General features: G+C 40.6%; 2 protein-coding genes across 12 annotated transcripts in view; both read right to left on the reverse strand.

The window, feature by feature from the left end:
* The window catches only part of mcf2a (MCF.2 cell line derived transforming sequence a), a 29,093-nt gene extending 13,233 nt beyond the window's left edge, over positions 1–15,860 (reverse strand). For 2 of the 5 annotated variants that reach the window (XM_077578291.1, XM_077578295.1), the window contains exons 1-14: positions 15,562–15,860; positions 14,457–14,695; positions 8,806–8,874; positions 8,609–8,723; positions 7,125–7,215; positions 4,414–4,533; positions 4,152–4,268; positions 3,829–3,978; positions 3,129–3,253; positions 2,933–3,047; positions 1,808–1,927; positions 1,530–1,721; positions 353–544; positions 111–282 (exon numbers count right to left, since the gene is read on the reverse strand). In XM_077578291.1, coding sequence (XP_077434417.1) covers positions 111–282; positions 353–544; positions 1,530–1,721; positions 1,808–1,927; positions 2,933–3,047; positions 3,129–3,253; positions 3,829–3,978; positions 4,152–4,268; positions 4,414–4,533; positions 7,125–7,215; positions 8,609–8,723; positions 8,806–8,874; positions 14,457–14,568 — 1,690 coding nt within the window. In that variant the 5' untranslated portion in view covers positions 14,569–14,695; positions 15,562–15,860. Of the gene's footprint in view, positions 1–110; positions 283–352; positions 545–1,529; positions 1,722–1,807; positions 1,928–2,932; positions 3,048–3,128; positions 3,254–3,828; positions 3,979–4,151; positions 4,269–4,413; positions 4,534–5,647; positions 6,236–7,124; positions 7,216–8,608; positions 8,724–8,805; positions 8,875–14,456; positions 14,783–15,561 lie in introns of those variants that run through there. The other 3 variants (XM_077578293.1, XM_077578292.1, XM_077578294.1) reach the window with 3 other exon arrangements.
* Positions 15,861–15,989: 129 nt separating this feature from the next.
* Positions 15,990–22,405, reverse strand: part of atp11c (ATPase phospholipid transporting 11C (ATP11C blood group)) — a 43,026-nt gene continuing 36,610 nt past the window's right edge. For 2 of the 7 annotated variants that reach the window (XM_077578284.1, XM_077578286.1), the window contains exons 29-31: positions 21,224–21,332; positions 19,595–19,626; positions 15,990–18,515 (exon numbers count right to left, since the gene is read on the reverse strand). In XM_077578284.1, the coding sequence (XP_077434410.1) occupies positions 21,228–21,332 (105 nt within the window). In that variant the 3' untranslated portion in view covers positions 15,990–18,515; positions 19,595–19,626; positions 21,224–21,227. Of the gene's footprint in view, positions 18,516–19,594; positions 19,627–21,223; positions 21,333–22,405 lie in introns of those variants that run through there. The other 5 variants (XM_077578288.1, XM_077578289.1, XM_077578285.1 and 2 more) reach the window with 4 other exon arrangements.

Raw genomic sequence — 22,405 nt, forward strand, 5'->3', positions numbered from 1 at the left:
AACGTTGCTTCATGAAAAAGGCATCAAATAGTCACAAAAATGAGGGGTGTACTCACTTTTGCAAAATGTAGGACATTTCAAAGTTTGTCTTAACTATGCTTGGACTGTACCATGTTTGGGAGAAAATATTGGCGATTTGGAGCAAGGCGGGTTCTCAGCATGGGGGGCCACTAACTGGACCGGTCGGACGTGTTTGTCGGCCAGCTTCCTCAGACCCGTCTGTCGGTTCCGGATCATCTGCTGCACCGCTGCGTGCTTCTCCAATGTTTTGCTGATCTTCTCCTAACAGATGTAAACAAATACAAGACTTTTGCTTCCGTAACACTTTGCAAGCAGGTTAGATGAGCCGAACCTGCAGCTGAGGGGTGATGACAGCTTCGTACTCCAGAGCCAGAAGTTCTGGGCCGGATGCCATTATGGACGGCGAGCCCTCCAGGAAGCTGTCGATGGCCTTCAACGCCGTCTGCGCACCCTCCTTGGATTGGAACTTCTCCAGCAGCTGATTGGCCAGCATGTAGGCTCCGTCGTCACACCAGGTCTGCGCCTGAAGTGGGGGAAGGGAAGAGGAAGTGGGCGGAGCCATCGATTCACAAGTGGTGGCGGCCATTTATCTTTTATCTTATCGTTTGTATTCTTGCATTTTTGTATTCTTTGAATAGAATTGAGATGTTTGGAGAAGTACATCTACTTGTATAATAATCATAGGGGTGGCAAAATGAGTGCGTTCATTTTGAGTTCATTTAAAGTTCATTTAATGCAACACATTTTTTAAGCGCGCGATTAAAGACCGCCCCTTCCTTACTTAATTATTTTTTTTCCCATTTTTATGTTAACGAGAGAATGAAAACTTAAGAGGGGAAAAAAATATTGTACATTTTAGTACACATTTAGACCAGATATTGTAATCGTAATTGTAATCGCCTGACACCCCTAAATAATAATAATAATAATAAAAGAACAGATTCAACTCCTGTACTAAGATTCAGAAATGTACAAAAGTAAAAAAAATAAAAATAAAAAATACACACAAATTAGTTTCAATCTTTTGCTTTGAGATGTTTGGCAAAATATGTGAACCATTAAAAAAAACAAAAAACTAACGATGATAATAATGATAAGTAATGATTTAATAATAGTACAGATATTGGTAAAAAGTAGCAATGCATCTTCTTAGGTAATATTTCAAAGCAATCTCTGGAAAGTATTTAAATACTAAAGGAAAAAAGTAAACATGAATTTTCGCTGTCAATTATATATATTCCCCATTTTGAGAACTAAAACTTAACGGAAAAAAACTAGGTTATCAAATAGCCAATTAGCTTTGCTAATGTGAATTAAAAAAAAAAAAACTAATTCACTCATTTTGAGAACATAATGAGTTAAAAGTACAGACATCCGTTTTCAAACTCAAGCAGTAAAAAGAGAAAGTAGTCCAAAATAAATACTCAAGTAAAGTACAAACAAGTGAAAAAATCGACCACAGCAAAGTATTTGAACTTTGTTACTTGGCGGTGCATCGACGGCGCTACCTGGTCCAGCGACAGCAGGAGCTGCTGCGCTTGCAGGAGACGGCGACGTTTGCCCGCCAGAGCGGCGTCGAGGCCGTCGCAGTGATGCCGCAGCTCGTTGCAGCGCTGCATGATGAGAGGCGTGGCGTAGTGGTGGCCCGCCGACAGCTGGTGCCCGTGCAGGACCACCGTCTGGGCGCGGGACGTCCATTCCTGTCGCAGCAAAAGCGGCACACAGCGTCAGCGTCATCGCCATCGCCGGGCATTGGCGAGTTGCATAACGAGCAGGTGTGGCAAACCTGAGCGATTGTTTCCAAAGAGTCCAGCTGCTTGAGAGCCTGCTCTGCTTGAGCGAGCGTGTCCACCGTCGTGGGCAGCGCGCTCTGTTGAGACGTCACACCAGACAGGCACGCCTCCATCTGAAATGGCAAAAAAAAAAAACGCAAAGTCAATCGGGTCACAACCGGGACCGAGAGGAGGAGGTGAGAAAATCTTCTTCTAGACATGTTTCAGGTGTGGCTAAAATGGAGGTGTAATGACAGGAATCCCTCAAATTTGACTTTATTTATATCAGTAGAATAGCACACTGGGAAACACACACACACACACACACACACACACACACACACACACTCACTGAGATTGATGATGCATTGTAATATTTTTCTAGAAAATATAAAATTTTATTCTAAGTAATGTTATACCATTAATTAAAAAAAATAAAATACAGACTGTTTTTCTTTATTTGGGAAATTTTCTGTATTTACTCTGGAAATATTTTAAATCGAAAAAATATCTGACTTGATATTAATATTAGGACTTAAATCTCATGAAGTTGCAATATTAATCTAAAAAAATACATAATTTTGCCTATAAATGATGTAACTTTGTTATCATTATATTATAATTTGAACTCATTCAGAGGCAAAAACATTTTAAAACTTTTTCAGTCCAGTTATTTAGTCCCAGGTATTTATTTACATATTTTTTTTATCAAAAAATATTTAAGTGTTAAGGTAAATAAAGGATGGTCTGAAATAGCTGGCACTTCAAAAAAAAGAAAAAAAGTAAAAAAAAAGAAAATAGCGCTTTTAATGTAAAAAACATCAACTTCATTCTTTACATCTTGAACCTAAAAAATAGATAATTTTTTATCTAAAAATATATATATTATTGTCACAATATGGTAAAAAACACAACTTGAATAGAAAAAATATGCATATTTTTCTGGAAAACATATACCATTATTATTATTATTATTATTATTATAACATTACAACTTCTGGGAATCTGGAAAATATGGCTTTTCAACAAAACAAAAAAACTAGAATAATTGATCTGGAAATATGATATTTCCCTCAAATATCTAACTTTATTCTAGTAAGTGTTCTCTTTGAAGGCTGATCAAAAACGACGCGTATGACCTCTTGAAAGCTTTGCTCGTACGCGAGCAGCTGCAGGTACTGATGCAGTTTCAGGCGGTGTTTCTCAAAGTAGCCATCGAAGGCCAACTCCATTTCTCGCAGTTGAGCCAGGAGCCTTCAAAGGAAAAGATGAATAAAACAACACCTGATTATTTACGACGACGTTATACGTTTCGGCATCTCATTGATCTCTGACCGTTGAACCGTCTCCCAGTCCAGCTGGACGTCCCAGTGAGGGTCGTGGTTGTCCCCGGGGCTGGTGGTGGTCTCCAGGCTTGAGAGAAGACGTAGACCCTCTTTTGACAAAGATCGAATGGCGTCCTGTCACGGGCGACAGCATTTGTCAGCATGCTAAATCAACTGCAATACAATTTGGAAGAAGCAATGGGTTTTAATTACAGGACAATTTAGAAAAAAAAAAAATTGGGGCTTGGTTTTAACTTATTAGCCGATATTTTTGCTAAATAGCTAAATAAGAAAGTCAACTTTGACATTAATACTACGGTCATTTCATTTGAGTATTACTGTAATTACAGTCACAAGGCTGCAAATCAATGCTAGTGTTCTCAGCAGTATATGCTAGCTGTTTTGCTAGCTGCTATGCTAACTGGCCAAGAACAAACGTAGCTATTTGATAAACAGAAAAAAAGTGACATATGTATTTTTCTGATAATGTGTACAACGGGGATATCTTGGTTTGAGTGACATCCTCCATTATGGCTAAAACCATGAATAAAATATGAAAAATAAAAGAGAGGACCTAGCTTGGGCCTAGTCAGTGTTAGCGCAATTAGCAGATAAGCTAAGAGTAGATGAGTCATGTAGCCAACTTTTTTTGTGCTCCAAAAAGTGGAATGTCGCATACCAACGCTTGTCATAATGAAAACTAAAGTGACCTTGAGCTTCTGGTATTTTTCATTGTGAGACTCCAGAAGACTGTGGATGGCGTCGCCGTCACCGGGCGTGGCCGTCTCCGCCAGTTCAGTGCCAAAAGCCTGCAGCACGTGCGCCACGTCTTTCACTGTCACGGCAAAACTTTCAATGGCCTGCAACGGAACGAGTGGCCAGAAAATAGACAAGACTCCACAGTATTCACACGAAACGTTATTTGCCCGACGCCTTCAGAATCTTGAGCGCTTGAACCCGGAAATGGATCGTTTGACACTTTCGGCGCAGGACGCAAACGAGCGTCCGTGTACAGGACACGGCGATGCAGTACCGTTCTTAAAACAATCCAGTCGCTGTGACAGTAGTCCAGCGTGCCGCCGAACTCGGACGTCAGCTGGTTTTCGTCGATGTACTTCAGCAGGTCTGTGACGGAGCTCAGCATCACCACCTGAAATCGTACAGATCGCAAACACGTTGGAGGTCAGGGGTCACATCCGGCCTCATTTGATGTCAAGCGGCTCGAGAAACGTCCTTGTGATGATAACACCACCGATTTATAATGATAAGAAATGGTATGGGTGAAGTTGCCTTACGGGCATCTTGAGCATGAAGTCCTCCTGGCTGAAGCGAAAGCCGATGTCGGTGACGGTGCGGTGGAAGAAGCTGGTGGGCCGCAGCACCAGGACAAGATGGAGGTTCCCGGGAAAGGAGGCCTGCCGTTTCACAGGGAAATACGCAAAATCAAAATCAATTCGTGATGAGAAACAGAGACAAGAACAGAGGGAATTTGCGCCCCCCCGAAAAAACAAACAAACAAACAAACACCACAATTTGAAAACAGACAGCAGTGTCAAAAATGACAGAAACACACGCTCATAAATACATTTCATATTGAAAACATCCCTTTTTATAGTAATATTCCAATACAAATAATTTTTGAGGTAACGGGTTAGCGTCTGCAAACCCCACCGGCCAAAATATATTTTTTAAATAATAAAAATAATAATACAATTATTTTGTATAGCGCTTTTCAAGGTACTTAAAAGACGCTTCACAGAAAGTCAAGTAAGCACAATAATAAAAGCAGGACAAAAAGCTTAAAAAAAAAGAAAGAAGTCCAGAACATAAAATCATTACAATAATAACATTTTAGGGCATAACAATTTTCAAAGTCGTCCGTCCAAAACCACATTAACTTTGCATTTAAAAAGTACTACAGCTAAATGCTACAACACAACCCAAAACTATTATCGATTGTTGTCGTCATTACAAACCTTTAAACATCTCACATTTTAACACAACACGCTGACAGGCATATTCTTTATCCTCTGTGAAAAATGACTATTTTTACGTCAGATCTATGTAATACTGACCCCTGGTGGCCATAACTGCACAAACAACTGCATTTCATTCATTACCTTCCATTTAATGACGTTATTATTGTATGTTTTTATGAAGCACAACATTGCAGAGAGCGACGCATTCTTCAAAATGTCAACGCGTACTTCATGATCTCTTTTGCAAGCATGACCGGTTTGTCGGTGACGTGACGTTGACATTGATTTGTCCCGACGCGACCTGCGCGTCGTCCACCGCGTGACGTCAAGCACGCGAGGCAGCCGACATGCATGAGCAAGACATGACGTCTTCCCGCTCGGGTCTCGCTCCCCTTCCACTCGCAGCCGCTTGCATGACTAAGCAAAAAGTGCGCCGCACTCACACACACGCGCACAGACACAACGTTGCACTCACTGCCGCATTCCCGCCCTCAAACTTCACCCAAACTCTTGCAGAGAGGAGAAAATCAAACATCCAAGCGGTCGTTACCGGGCTGGTCCGGATCTTTGCCAGTCCTCTCCGGCAGCGCGTCTCGGCCATGTTGCGACAGCGGGACATGGGTCCGGCTCGTCTAATTGGACAGATCCAGACGGAAGACGCGGCAAGCATCAGCGTCGGCATCAGCAGCCTCACTCACACCGGGAGGAGGAGGAAGGAAGGATGCAGGCAAACGCGCTGCGTCCGCCTCATCATCATCATCATCATCATCTTCCTCCTCTCTGCAGAGCCCCGCGTCATCACTCTTTTTTTTTTTTTAGCATTTCAATCAACATTAGCTTGTCCCAAAATATTCTCGCAACTCGTAATAATGTTCAATCGATACCTCTTAAAACAAGTTGACATACTTTACAGCTGTACCTAATGTCATAGTGTCCTGTCCTGTCCTGTCTGCTACTAGTCCCATCCTGTCCAGTCATAGTTGCCCCTCATCATCTTCACCCTCATGCTGTCTTATTGCTACCAATCACGTCCTGTCTTGACCAATCCTATTTGCTGCTTGTTGCATCCTGCCCTGTCCTGTCCTGTCCTGTCTGCGAATAGCCACATCCTATCCTGTCCTGTGCTAATTGTTGTCCAGCACATCATTCCAAATCCACAAAATATTATTGGGCCTACTCATGTTGTAGTTAGGGCAGTGTAAGACCGGGTGCAAGCGCAACTAAGCCATGGCTGCCATCTAGTGGTGAACGGTGATATTTCAACTTTAAACTGAAGTCGATGAATATTCGCAGTGCTGCACACGAGAATTAGCTTATTGAGTGCTTCTCTTTTGCCGTCTCTCTCAATTTTTGTTTTCTTTTTGTATTTTTTTTTAGTCCAATTAACCATTTTTCATGGAAAACGTGTACTGAATGTTCATTTTTTTATTTTAATTTAATTTTTCAAAGAACTCTTGGACTTTATAAAATTTCAATAATTAAAAACAAACATCTGATTTTGAAAATGATCTCATTCACTCTCAGCCATTTTCACTGAAGCAACCCCCTTCGCTCCCGGCTGTTTTAAGGCCCACAGAATATTGTGTTCTATTGCTATAAAAAAAAAAAAAAAAAAAGGAAAATTAAAAGAAAGATTAGAGTCTCTTCTTTCATCAGGAAAAAAAGTATAACATGGCCCTGGTTGATCTCTTATACTCTACTGCCACCTGCTGGCCGTTTTTGGAATAACTTCCATTGCTCCATGCATTCTCTTTAGTTCAGAGGTTGCATCAAAGCCTTTTGTACGCTATAGCATAAAAAAACAACGTATAAATACGTTTTTTTTAGGAGCATGGTAATATTTAAAATAGAACATATTTATACATTTTGGGAGCAAATGAGTTAATCAAGGGGCCCCTCAGCAAAACCGTGCCGACATGAAAAGCCCAACACAGGCACCGCATTGCATGCCGACAGGACAGGTAAAAAAAAAAAAGTAAAAAAAATTGATAAACTTGAATCAGCATCAAAAGCAACATGAAACTCACTGCAATCCTGGCCAGTGCCGTCTTGATCGAAGCCCACGTGTCCAGTCTTCGATCTAAAATGATGATGAACTTTACACCCGGTTGTCGCGTTCTGTGGGGGAGCGCAGAGGAACATGTCTGTCAAAATGCTCATTTGGCCGTGTTGTTAGTGGAAGCAGCCGGCAAAGATTAATACGGAATTGAATTCAATTGGATTTGGTTCCGCTTTTAGCGACTTCCATCACTGGTTATTGGAGAAAAATGATTCCCACGGCATTTAGGGCTTCTCCTCGGGAAGGGAACACAGAAAGTGCGACAAGGCGCTGATGTCCAAAGATTTGTCAGGAGGCTGCAGTGCCGTGTGAGAACTCCCCGAAGTGCCGCAAGTGCTGGCATCAGCAGCACATCTGACACGGCGGCTGCCCGGCGAGGCCACACTGAGGTTGTGCTCAGAATGTCAAGCCGACACATTTGGTGCACTGCAGCGAATGCTGGCTGGAGATATACAACACAAAATGCTCAATTGGGGGCTTAAAATCATTCCTGGGAAAAATGTGGATGTCCGGCAGCGCATATTTATAACAAGTAACGCATTGTCGTAGGGCTGCTCGATTATTTTGGCAATAATTGAAATCACGATTGTTCAAACGATTATTTATTTTTGGTGCAAAACAAGAAAAGGTTTACACATTTAAACACATCAGGACCAATTAAAAATAAATTGAAACACTATAATTATGTAAGTTCCTTTCGGACCAAACAGAATTTATAATAATATATATTTATAATAATTTATTTATTTATGTTGGCAAAATATTGAAGTTGGTAGGACGATCATTTATTTTTTGGTACAAAACAAGAAAATGTTTAAACGTAAAAAAAATCTAATATTTAAGACACATAAAAGTATTTTAAACAAGATAATTATGCAAGTTCCTTTTGGATGAAACAAAATTTTATTAAATTAGTTATTTTAAAATTTGAACTAAAAAAATTGTATTAATAATCTTTTTTTTTTTTTAAACGATTTTGTAATTGTGGAGTGTAATAATTAAAATTGTAAATTGCACAGCCCTACATCGTATCTAGTTGGCAAATGTATAGTGACAGGCAGAACAATTAAATGTTGTTCCACTAGAGGGCAGAAGAGCCCATTAACATGTGCATCCACCGGTTGCCATTCATACAACAGAATAAATAAACGCTGTTCAACTAAACAAGACCACATTTGACACAAAGTCAGTTTGTCAGTAAATTGATACGAAATCATCATTATTTCAGTAAATATGCTTTTTTTTTTTCATTTTGGTGGCATGCAGTAAGATCTTTGTCTAATGTAATATAATGTGATGTAATGACTCAGTAAAGAGTGACACGGTTGTGCCGTTTATTCAATTGTCCAGGAATTGAAAAGGAGTTAAATGTGTCTATATCAGGACCACTTGTGTTTTTTTTTTCTTTCCTCCCTGCATGTCTGGGGTTTGGTGAGCGCGAGAAAGACGCACCGCGGGATGAGCGTGAGGTACGTGAAGACTTTGGCCAAGGCCTCCTCCGGGATGTCCCTGAAGGCGGAGCTTTCCGGCAGCGTGATGATGACGCTGGAGTCTTCCCCGCGGCCACCTGGCGGGACAAAACCAAATGGGATGCCGACCTTGTCCGTGTTGTCGCTTTGACTCGCATTTCGATCCGATGCAGTCCTCACCTGACAGGTAGGCAACCTGTTTCTCGATGTAGCCGCCGACTTCCTTCATGCTCACGGGCACAGTCACCTCTGCAAGAAAAAAAAAGAATTTATTTATTTAAAAAAATGTATACAAATAAACCACATGATAATTTACTAAAGTATTTTTCTTACTACCACGAGGTGGGAAACGACACTACACCATCAACCGTTAATGAAATGACAGGGAAAACAAAAATATGCCAATAAATTGTAAATGAAAATGTGATATCATCAAAAAAAAAAAGCTAAACTGAGCTCATGAAATAAACCAGATTTAAACAAATAGATACAAAAATACTAATTCAATTTATTTCAGTTTATTGTAACATGTACATTTTTATTCCATAGGTTATTTTCAAGCATTTTTTACCTACAAAATTTGAATTTAACAGTAAAGACAAGTGCTTATTCTATTAGATTTATTTTACCATTTTAATAAAAAAATAAATAAAGAAAAGAATGAAATATTCCTTGGAATTCAACACAGCATGACACTGAATCCTTATTTTTGAGTCTTATTTATTTTTTATTTTTTTACCTTATTATTGTTTTATTGGCTTTACTGTTCTGTGTGTGTTTCATATTCAACTTTTATTCATGCACAGCGCTTAAGTTTTACATGTGGTTCCAACTCGTTTGCTCCCAAAAACATTTCAATACGTTCTATTTTAGATATTGCCATGCTCCCAAAAATATATTTCTTCTTTTTTTTTTTTTGCTGCCTCTGACCTAAAGAGGTCACTTCAAACAATGGCCGTACAAAAAACGGCCAGCAGGTGGCAGCAGAATATAAGAGATCAACCATGTTGCAACAAGGTTTGTGAATTAATGATGAAACTTAGCTCGATTCTAATTGCTGCAAAACGGAAACAGATAGAACTATACTTTTTTTTTTCCTGATGAAAGAAGAGACTCTAATGTTTCTTTTGGTAGGTTTTTATAGCAATAGAACACAATATTCTGTGGGCCTTGCAAAATCAGTCAAACTGCCGGGAGCAAAGGGGGTTGCTTCAGTGAAAATGGCTGTCAGTGAATGAGTTAAAGCGCTCCAAATCAAATAGAGTTAATACAAACTTTTTAAAAGACTACTTTGGAGCCTACTTTGTTTACGCAATAAAAAATACCGTCTTTGCGTCCGATTTTGACCGCCTTTTAAAGGAGTTTTCGAAAACATGACATCGCTGAGGATGATGCATAGCTGGCCCAAAGTACACCGCTCACATTTACCTCGAATAAATCAACACAAACTAACTCGCTAAAAGCGACTGGTCGTGTGATTAATGCAATAGCCCGGAGGACGGCGCTTGATCCCCGCGGAGTATTTGCACATGTTTAATGGAGCGGCATTAAAAATGAATTTGAGCAGAACGCCGGAAAACGCAAGGTGGTGGGAAAAAAAGATGAGAGAAAGAGCGGGCGAGCGAGCCGGGTAGCGCGTCGGGCCGCACCGAAGGCCGTAATGGAGTGTGTCGGCCCTTCCGGGGGAGCGTGTAATGAGCTCGGCTGCTACCTGCTGAATATTTGATGCGCGTATGCGCGTGTGTGTGTGTGTGTGTGTGTGTGTGTGTGTGTGTGTGTGTGCGTGTGTGTGTGTGTGTGCGTGCGTGAGCGTGAGCTTGAGCCAGGATGAAGTTACCTGGCATAACTTGACATTTACACTGCGCTTCAGGAACATGAGAGAGAATTGGAGATGCCTTCACAGTACGCTGCGGTTTCCATTAAAGTCGACACCGGGGAGGCGGCAAAAACGCCGCCGCCGGTCGAGGGGAAGGCAATGAATACATTAACTCATTCACTGCCATTGACGGCTATAAACGTCAAAAATTCATTTGAACTATTTCTATTAGTTTAACATTGTTTTTTTTTTCCACTTTTGTTAACAAGAGTATGAAAACCTTTAAAAAAAAATTATTGTACATTTAGAACAGAGATAACATTTGTGATTAATCGTGAGTTAACTACTGAAGTCATGCGATTAATTACGATTACAAATTTTAATCACCTGATGCCCCTAATTTTGGATCATTTTTTATTTTGTATTTTTAAATCGCATCAGAATCAAAATTCATCAAAATTGGTCAAGAAATGTAGAAAAAGATTTTTTTACAAAGAATTTTACAAAGAAAAGTGTGGAATTATGAAAATGTGGGGATTACAGGAATGTGGAAATTAGCTTCGCAATGTCCCGAATGAACACAAAAAAAAGAATGAAATCGGAATAGTTTGAATCAGTCGGAGAGGAGATTGATATGTCAAATGTCAATCTGGCATTTTTTTGTGTGAATTATTGTTATTTTTTTCAAATTGGGAATTATTAATGAGCAAAAAATAGTTCCCAAGAACTCCTAAAGCGCTAAACATTTTTAAACAGGAATGATTCCAATTGTTTAAGAAACGTGGAAGGAGGAGGTAAAAATATCAAATGTCTGTTATTTGGGAATTTTACTGTGAAACGTGTAAAAAAAAAAAGGAGAGAATTACTGGAAAGTGTTAAGCAGTTTAGAAGAACATCCTGTTTGCCTTGCAGCATTCATGCAATAATAATCGTGTATTGTTTACAGCACTTGGTGGGGGCGCAAAACAAGGTTTTGCACATTTGACAGCAGCCGAACAGCATGACCCGGATAAACAATCACGCACCCGCATGCAAGTCTTCTGGTGGGCCAATTGCGTTGCTGTTCCTGTGAGATTTGTCACAAGCTTTCCAGGTTTCGCAAAAGGTGGGAACCAAATAATCCCCAGAGGAGGAATGTTGGCGAAAACAAGGTTTAGTTGTCAGCCCCCACAAATCCCCCCCCACCGCAAATCCCTCACGTCTGGCAAAGTAATCTGACATGGTGGCACTTATTCGTGTTGACCAAATTCCAACAAACCCGCCACCGCACGATGGCAGAGTCTTGTTCGGACATAGATTGATCATATTTGCGATACAATTGTAAAGATGCTCCAGGAGAGCCACGACAAAGGAAGAGTATTCTTTGACCTTTGACCTCAGCCATGACGGTCAGATCATACTTGTGTGTGATTTTGTCAAGACCTCCAAAAAGTGAGCGTGTTTAACCGTCCGAGCGGGAAAATCCGCCTGGCGAAGGTGCAAACACGTTGGCGAAGGTGCAAACACGTTGGCGATACACAGAGAGAACGTTAACCTCGTGCTGCGGCACTTTCTGGGTCAAGAAAAATGCCAACAAGCTTTGCGTGCCAACAGGAAAACATTCGCACCGTTCCAATTGAAAGCTCAATTTAGTGGGAAATTGGACAAAAAAATTGAAGCGGGCCTTTTGCGTTTTAGCTCTTGCAATATTGCCCGTTCATCGCAGAGGATAAAGAAAATGTGCCTGTTAGTAACTTATTTCTGCTCATATATCAATTAATTCCTTGACATGTTTAACATAAATTACATTTTAAATAAAGTTTTCAAGTGATTGACAAGTGATTCTAGGTGGCATTCGACAAATTGGATTAAACCATTCTGGTATGGGGGAGATGCTGTATTTTTTTTTTAGGATACTGAAATTGAATGGCCTACTGTATATAACATACATTTTATGAACTTATATTGTTCTGAAATATTGACATATACTTTCTAAATATATTTTAAGATCTCACGTCCCCCCCTGGAGTGCCTTGTTTGAGAGCCACTGTTTTAGAGAATAACATTTATTATAAAGAATGCAGACTAAATGCCCAAAGTAACATTTATTGTGCCTGCCAGTTGAACGGCGGATTCAAAAATCAGGCATTTATTTTATTTGATAAAGGTAATGAAGGTCTTCATTTGAGGAAATCCCATTTAAAACACGGAAGGAAGCATGGACGCCTCGCTGTCATTTTCTTTTTTTCCTCTCTCACTGCGTGACAATAATCATTTTAAAACAAGGACGACTAAAAGACTTGACTTGAGCGTTACTAAATGACATCAAGTGATATCTTGCCCCAAAATGCCTACAAATAAATAAATAAATGATGCTTCAAAAAGAGATTATCTCCATGACAACAGGGCCACTACGGATTAACCCAGCATTGACTTTTGTGTCAATGCACTCAAATAATCCCGATTTATTTATTTTTTATTCATTTTTTTATTCTGACACAATTTGAATTACTTTTTTTTTTTTTTAATTAAAGGTTCTCATTTAACATATTACAGATGATGAAACCTGCACCCCCCCCTCCCAAAAAAAAAAAACACTTGCTGTGGATTTGTCCCGTCTCACTTTACACGCACACACATAAAAGGCAAAGGGCCATTAATTAAACAATGAGATGAGCTCGCCAAGGTAATCCTATTCGCCTCGAGGGGAGGTTGAGAGTCTCCATGAAACTCAAACTTGCAACCTCCTTACTTTGGTGAGTATCGCAATTGCAAAAAAAAAAAAAAAAACATTCCCAATTTTTTTTCTTTTTACACGTTTGTGCCGTATTAGGACAGAGCAGGTTCATTTAACGAGTGCACTAAGTGGCAGTTTTTTTAGATATATGGCCCACGTTCTCTAAACATTGCCAGTGTTTACAGCACTTGTGCTCCTCCACTCTAAACGGACTTCAGGTACACTAGTAGCACTCTGCATGTGAAAAGTACACGTCTAAGTGCAAACTGAGCATTATTATGCTTACATAATAATTCCCACATTTTCCAAATTGCTGTGGCGAGCGTGCATGCATGCGTCTGCAAGGCCATTTTTTTAGGAAGGAAAATTAGGAAACCATCTGTGGCAACTTCAAACGGGTGACCTCATCCCTGGAATTGCAGGCAAGTGCAACATGAACCAGCAAAACATCCATGCTCATACTTACATTTTTTTTTTTTTAATTACTCACAACATGACTATTTTTTTCCCACCAAATACTTAGTCATGCTCATGTAATTATTTGGAGGATTACTTTTTACTTTTACATTTATGACTTGATTACAATTTGCGGCTACTCTAGTCATCTATGCTCCAATTTAATGTAAGATGGAAAGTGACTGATAATTCTTTAAGTTTTTAACGAACCGGGTAAGTGTGATTAAGTAATTGCAGGAAACTAAAGTTAGAAACTGTAGCAAAGAAACCATAACTCTAAGCAACTGTAATAAAGTAACTAATTACATAACTGAGTAACTAAAGCATAGCAAAAGTTAGTGGGGAAAAAAGTTAGAAAAAGACTACTAGAACATCTGAAGTTTACTTGCAGGGGAAATTTAAATGTCAGCAGAGTAATAAAGTAACTAATTACATAACTGAGTAACTAAAGCATAGCAAAAGTTAGTGGGGAAAAAAGTTAGAAAAAGACTACTAGAACATCTGAAGTTTACTTGCAGGGGAAATTTAAATGTCAGCAGATGTGTGCTGACTCCCATTTAACATGAGTTTAACTGTGGTTGGTTAAATCTGAACACATCCCCAGTTACAAGAGGGGGTATACACTTTTGCAATGACATTTAAAATCTTTTCACTCCCCCCCCCCCCCGCCCCACTTTTTTATTTTTAGATATAACTTTTGCATGCTCACATTAATGGTGGAAAAAGTTACTAAATACTGCAAAACCTGGCATCTGAACAGGGGTGTGTAGACTTCCGCAAATCCCTCATCGTATTCTCCAGCAGCCGTGCGTGTGTGCGTGTGTGTGTGTTGCCTGTACTCACGCTGCAGCGTGCTCTCCAGCTGGGTTCGGGCCTGCAGGAGGCAACCGTAGCTCTCCATCTCCTCCTCGGACTCGGTCAGGGACTCTTCGTGCGTGGAGGCCGGCGGGCCCATTCCCCCCTCCGGCGAGCGGACGGCAGACGGCTCGAGTAATCCGCAGCCTCTCACATCCTCCTCCTCGCGCTACATGCAAGTGAGCATCCCCCGCCGAGCTTCATTCAAGCCGCCGGGACTCGCTGACCTTGAAAGCAAACATTCGGTCAGCTGTTTGGTCACTCACAACAAAACATGATTCCTTCCGTCTGACCACTGCTGCCTGCTGGGTGGTTGCTCCTCCTCCTCCTCCTCCTCCAGCTTCCCTCCCTCCCTCCCTCCCTCCCTCCCTTTGGGCTGGAGTGCGTCAGCTATGCACTAAAAAGTCCTGACAGCGAGCCAACTCCTCACTGTAATTCATGCTCCCGTGTCTTAAGGCTCCGGCGTTGTGCTCTGAAAGCGTTACAGTGGGCAGGATTGTTTGTAGTCACCGACATGAAGCAGCTGTGGGGAGAGCGAGCGAGCGAGCGAGAGAGAGAGAGAGAGAGACAGAGCATAAAAGTCCCAACACACCCTTAGCCAGCTACTTGGTGCACAACAATTACATTCAAAGAGAACAACCGCGTCATTGTGAGCATAGCGACCCACACTGAGTCTTTTCTTAGATCAAGTCTTGGGCTGCCAGGCCCACAACGTGTTGGATGCAGACGCACTTCCTGGACGGCCTCCAAACTATGATCCTGTTGCCATTTTGACAGGTTTTAAGCAGTTATTGTCAAATATGCGCAACCTATTTCGAAATTTACGTTTACAGGGTTTCTCACAATATTAATAAAAACAAATACCTGTGCTTTCTTCATCTTTGAATCGTATGATTCTCAGTCATCCAGGTCAATGGATTCTTGTTTAGTGAATGTTTTCAATAAACACTTTAAAAACGTGATTCAGCTCTATATTTTTAATACACTTTGCCAGACTTCTCTGCTACCCCATCATGCATTCCTGAAAGGTTATTATTCCACGTGCCATCTGAAATGGTCAACTTGGGAAAAATCAGTGAAAAGGGATACATACGGCCGCTGTCGACAACGGGGAGGCCTGAACCCGGAAGCAGCCGCTCGGTTGATCCAGCTTAAGATTGCCTGCCATCTCATTACTGCACAGCCTCTGCTGAGTGTGCTCAAAGAAACACACACACACTTGACTTGGTATCATCGTGGGGACATCTCATTGACTTGATGTATTTCCTAGCCCCTCCCCCTAACTCCAACCACCAAAAATGATTACCAACCTTAATTCCTTACCCCAAACTCAACCATAACCCAATTCAAACCTAAACTCTAAAACCAAGTCTTGATCCTAAAAAAAAAAAAGTTCTGCACTTGTGGGGACCACCAAAATGTCCCCCACAATGGTAGTTAAACCCGGAAAAAACAGCGTGTATGGGTCCCACAATGTAGCAAAGACAAACCCACACACACACAAACGAGAGCACAGGGCGCTTTCTTCAAAATGGTCTTTATTACAGAAAACCCTTCACAATTTAAATATAACTTTTGATACATTCATCTTAAGAGGTTTGGGAGTGTTTTGAGGCTGGCGAGCCAAAAGGGCACGAGATGGTACGGTGTCCATAACCTCTTTAGTTTTTGGTACATTTTTGATTTTCTTACAAAAAAGTGGCTCGGGAAAAGAGAAAAGGGTTAAAAATACAATCCGCTCTAGCGATTTATTCTCGTGTTTAGACAAGCGAAACATTAGTTTTCCCACAAAGGTTTGAAGCAGTGGGGAAACAAAAAGCAAACCGGCATCACTGATGCCACTTAAAGGTGGTAAAGTTTTATTTAACAAAGCAGCCTCAACGTCTTTTGCCAGCACGGTGCAGTCTGGAGGAAAAAAAAAGTAAAGCCTGAAAGCAGTTTTTTGTAAGAATATCAACTCTCATAACAAAAGACTTAATAGAATATTTGGAAGTGAAATGATGCCTTAATAAATACGGAACAATATACTCGTGTGGAAAAACAAATCCTTAATAAAGTGTATTTCAAAGTAATTGCATGGCTGAATGGAATGTTATCGTTGTACAGTATATATTGGATTAAACAGTATAACCTCCTCACAGCGGGTCCATGCGTCTTGGTGAAGACCCTCGACGTTTCTTCAACAGTGCACGAGTGGTCAAAGAATTTGCGACATGAAAAGTCATTCAAGTTGCTTAGCAAGTCTCAAAAACAAACTTGGACATTTGGGTCAATCTAGCTGAATTTAAAGAATGTCTGCCGTGTTGTTTGGAGTGCCGCTTTTTTTTTTGTTTTCCCCAAATAAAGTGGTGCCTTGACATACAAGTAACCTGAATTGCTTATTGAATTATGAGCACAAATTTGATACAAGCAATAGTGAAGCATATTTGAAACCTCACAACTACGCCTTCAAATATGCTAACTCGATGCTCACCCGTAATCAGAAATGCCACAGACAAGCTACCAAATAGCCTCGATGTCACACTTGGAGACATAACAAAACTCACGTATATTCTTTATCCTCCAGAAATTTGGCTAATTTACTGCAGCTTGCTGAGGGAATTTTGAGCGTTTCCTTACAGCGCCGACCGCATTAGCCGATTCAGCCGTTTGCTGATATTGTTTGACCCAATCTTACTGTATAGCCATGTATGCATTATACTGCCCTCTGGTGGCGAAGGAGAGCACACAAAGAGCAGCACAATAACTGATGAAGCTAAAAATGTGCCACGTTTAATTTCTTTAGATTTAATTTAATCATCAAATTACAGTATGTTTTTAAAAAAATATAAAGTACAATATTAGTGTAATTTAATAACTTTTTGTTTTTTGGGGTGTAGGCTAGAATGAATTAAAGGAATTTTCATTCATTTCAATTGGAAGATACTTTTGAGATAAGCGTGTTCTGAGTTACAAACATGGCCAGGGAATACATTATGCTTGTAAATCAAGGCACCACTACATAAGGCAAATAAACGCAATTCTATTACCAAGTAAATGCTCATAAGAACACACTGAAAATGGCCAAAATTCAAGTAGTCCCACAGACATTTGTGGCTTCTCTCGAGCCATTACAGAATTTGTGGACACGCACAGAAAAACAAAACAAAAAAATCCACACAGGTCACAAACGTCTGTTACAGTCTTTTTCCTTTTTGGCTTTCAGCATCCGAGATCCGTACGGTATAGCAACATATATTATGACTCTCATTTTAATTGGACTCTTTAAATTAAACACAAACACGTTGAGGCGAGACGATTAAGGTCACGCTCTGATCTTTGCCACACTGCCCCTAAATCGCTAATCTATTCCTTAATCCCACACACGCAGGAACGCACGCACGCACGTTTTTGGACTTTTTTTCGAGCGCATGGACGGCGTCTCGGTGAACTCCCCAACATGAGCGGAAAATTGATTGAAAATTCCCAACAAAAAGAGTGAAGTGATATCAATGTTGGTAAGGGGGGGAAAAAAAACATTAAACACACCTTGGACTTCTCTTGTTATCTTTAAAACATTGCTTAAAGACAGTGTTTTACTTTTTTTTAAGTTTTTTTTTTTACTTATTCCCCCATGCAGTCGAGCATTTGAGTGAGTGGCAACGTTATAACCGCTTGTTAAAACACAGCAGTCAGATCTTGGGACAAGGCAGCTGTGTTTTGCATTCATTTGTAGATAAAAGACAAAAAGAGTCAAGTCTGTCGTCCGAGTAGATCGATTAAAAAAAAATGATGCAGGGCGCTGCTCTGCAGTCATGCGTGGGCGGCGTGTGTGAGTTAAGTTGTCAAAGTTGGGCGAGAGAGGACGGAGAGTTGAGGCGGGGTTTTTTTTTTTTTTTTTTTTTCTCCCTCCTCAACCCAGAGTCAAAAGTGTCGTTTTGCCGCCTCCTGTGGTGGTCACGCGTCTGACCTGATTGGCATGGAACCCTGAAATGTGGCCACTGCCGCAGTGTCCTTTCACTGACGAGCCTTCAGCTGGTTGTAAGAGATGGGGGCCACAGCTGCTGACTGGAGGAAGAAAAAAAAAAGAAAAAAAGTGGTCAATGTATGCACCGCCAAAGAAGAAAAAGGACAAAATACAAATCGCAGAGAGAATCCACTGCAACCACAGAAAAATTAGGGAGGCAAATTCTCCTGATTGAGGGAAGTTCTGTGACACAGACAGAGGTGGCAAAAGTGCTCACACTGTACTTAAGTAGATGTACAGATAATTGAGTCAAAACTATGACGAGTCTGGCAATATAGTGTCACTACAGCGTGAACTAATTGACTCATTTCATTCACTGCCTCGGCGAGCCTTTACATTCGTCAACTGTCACTCATTTTGTAACGCAGAGTATGTTTTTAATAGGGAAAAAAAAGAGCGTCGTGCCCAGCTTGCCTGCAAAATTCAGGTTTGTAAAGCACTGTAATGACAAACAGATCCCTGTAGATGGCAGCGTTGCATCTTTTGGATATGAGAGCAGCAGAGCCTTTGAGTAGAACAAGATGTCAAATCCAATTTAATGGCATTTGAATGCAACTTTTATATATTAGGGCTGTCAGTTGATTACAATTGTAATTTGTAATTAATTGCGCACAAAAAAAAAAAAAATCTCATTGTCTCTAGATGCCACACACCACTTTTTGTTTTTGTTGTGCCTAATTGCAAATCTCTGTAATCATTTTAGACACGGCAGGTTCAATGAGCTAACCACTAGCGTTAGCCCCAAAAAATGCTCTCAAAAGTTTTGTCACAGCTCTGTTAGCGTGAACTCTAACAACTCAAAGAATAGATCTAACCCCCCCCCCCCACACACACACACACACATCGGATGGGAAAAATGTTCACGCCAGCTTTTTGTTATTTGGAATAGCTGACATTGGACTGGATTATCTGTTTTCATGGTCCACCATGTCAGCCATTTACGATCAACTTTGCTTGTGTTAAGGAAAAAACAAGGCCATTTTTTAACACAAAGCAGCAAAAAGCGCTGCTATTTTTTCATGGGGAAGTCGTCAAAAACCTGAAAATCTACTTGAGTACAGTCAGGAAATGTTTGTGTACTTGATTACTTCTCACCACTACCTCTGTCCTTTTGCTTTACCTGGATGTGCACTGGAGGTCATCGTCAGGCAGCTAGTTGGGGAACACAAATGGGGGTTAAGCAAGCGCCTGATGCCATTGTTCAGCAGCAGCACATTCAAAAGTCACGGGGCGGTCACACACTTGGCTACAGGATGTGGTCAAAACACACACACACGCACAAAAAGGCATCACAACTGGCATGAAGAACATGGCTACACCCCGTAACCACACAGCTGCTACTTTGGATGTTCACATTGCAGAGAGCGAGAATAGGTGGAAGTTTGCAGCTTCCGGGGGAAGCGTGACATAGGATGTTTCTCTTATCGTTTCACAAAACTATGCCAAAAATACCAAAGCATTTATGAGGCCACTTTAACCACCTGCAATATGAACATTTTACACACTGAAAACCAAAGTGTTATTAATAGATAAGACTGTTAGTCACTATAACACCACTCCTATACAAAAAAAAAAGGTCATCCTGTTTCTTTTCACAAATGTTTTAATCACCTTTTTTTTCTTCTTTTTTAAATAGTAATGTTGTGAATGGTTGTTGTCTTTAGTCAAAATGAGCAAACACACTAGAACATGAATAATAATTTGTCAAATACAATGGCGCCTTAATATAATTTAATTTGCTCCATGACGATGCTTACAACTCAAAACATTTGTATTTCAAATCATCTTTCCCCATTGAAATGAATTTAAATGCTATGAATCCGTCCAACTGCTCCCAAACACAAATGTTTGTAACCTGATGTTATCTTAAATATGAAAAATAGGACTATAATATTTACTTATAAGACATACAGTATTGACATAAATAGGATGCTTTGTTTCTACCACATTTTTTACTTCAATTCAATAGACATTGTGCTGTTCCTTACTGTGTGCTCAACTTGGCCACCTGGAGGCAGGTTATATGGCGTTACAATTACAGTATGTGCTAGCTAGCGGACTTTTAGACAAAATTATTAAAATAAATTTAAAAAGAACTAAATATGGGTCGCTCTTATCTCAAGGCACATACACAAATATTACCAAGACATACAGAATCGGAGTGTCAAATTTTGATTGCGAAAAGAATCAGGATGAATACTGTTGCCGCAGACCACTCTTCAAACCAACATGTGACGTTTCCACCGTGCCAATTAAATGTTTTGCTGATGTATTCTGCCCGAGGTTGACACTAATAATGAAGGCACAGTTCCAACATGCACACATGACCACGTCACAGAACTACAACCACCAAGACGCAATCACAAAGGGCAGCTGTAAACACCGATCGGTGCGTGAACCCAACAACGCCGGCGTCGTCACACTCAAAAAGAAACATTTGGATTTTTACAAGCAGGTGATGAGGGGGTGAGAGCGGGTAGGCATCAAAAGGGAGGCTGAAAGGAGCAATTTGGTCATCATGGATGATTTTAAAAGTGTTGTTAGGGAATGAACACAAATGAGCTCGAAATGCTGCATCTCTTCAGCCAGCCAATATCAGCTTCCACAACAAAGCCACACACAACGTCTTGTTTGGAATCGGTGCCTAGTAAGACTACGTTAGGAGCCAGGACTGTGAAGACATCAGCTGACGGGGGGGGGGGGGGGGGGGGGGGGGGGCTTCAAAAGCCCAGCAGCGGTGGGCTTGTACCTGATTAAACAACAGTATTGGACTCGTCTGTAAAGGTTCTCATGAGCAGGGGCCTGGCTGACGACCGCGGGGACGGGACGCCCCTCGCATTCGACTCAACTGGATTCCTCTGGAAGGGCGAGGCAAGAGGACACCATAGACGTAACTAAGCTGGCAAGCATATGAGGGGCCGTCGGGGACATGATTCGGGATTACCACTAATGCACGCTACTCAAAACGCACACAAAAATGATTGAAATCAGTTCATACGGCATGCTGAATGAATTTATAAAATAAAACAATTATTCACTCTAATGCAGTAACTGAATTTCACAAACTTGTGTTTTAGTATTATTGTGTGAAGCAAAAAAACAAAACAAAAAAACCCCACTATGAGAGCATTTTCACTAATGTGTAAAACCAAAGAGCATTTCAGTACACTATGATTTGTGAACGGATTCTCAAGCAAACACTATTTAAAAAAAAATTGGCATCTCATTGCCGATCACTCTTAATTTGGTTCCAAATATGGAGATCGGCTCAGGGCAGGGGCGGATCTATTCTAGGAGGGATACAGGGCTGTGGACCATCCCAAAATCATGAAAAATCCTTGCCACCTGTTACAGGTGTTAAATGTAAAAAAAAAAAAAAAAGAAAGCAAACATAACAGATAACTGCTTGATTGGTTGGTTTTAGTGTGGTGGATAAAGTCAGCCAATACCAAAGAGGCCTTTGCATCCTTCAATTTTTCTATTTGCGAGCCTCGAAGGACACCCCATGATTAGTGTATATGACACAATTTTTACTACAGCAGTTTTGTGTTTGACACACTCGTGTGTGTGTGTGTGTGTGTGTGTGTGAGAGCATTTCTGTAGCGTGCATTCCAGTTAATCCTGAATTACGTCCGTCAAGGCCTCTCAGACAAGCACACGCACAAAAACAGACAAACATTGTCTTACTCTGCCTTATGACACAAGCAGCACAGATACACAAAGGACTTGAAAACACAAGACACATGGACATTAAAAAACAAACATGTTTTTGCAACAGGAAAGCAGACAAATACAGTACCTGTTCCTTAGATTGCTTACCTTATTTTTTTTACTTAAGTGATTGAGACTGTCGCGACTAAGACATTTAAGATGATGTACAATATAAGAATAAATCCAGCCCTCTACTGGGAGTGGACAAAGTATGATTTGT

This window comes from Vanacampus margaritifer, chromosome 10, assembly GCF_051991255.1.
Source record: "Vanacampus margaritifer isolate UIUO_Vmar chromosome 10, RoL_Vmar_1.0, whole genome shotgun sequence".
NCBI lineage: Eukaryota > Metazoa > Chordata > Actinopteri > Syngnathiformes > Syngnathidae > Vanacampus > Vanacampus margaritifer.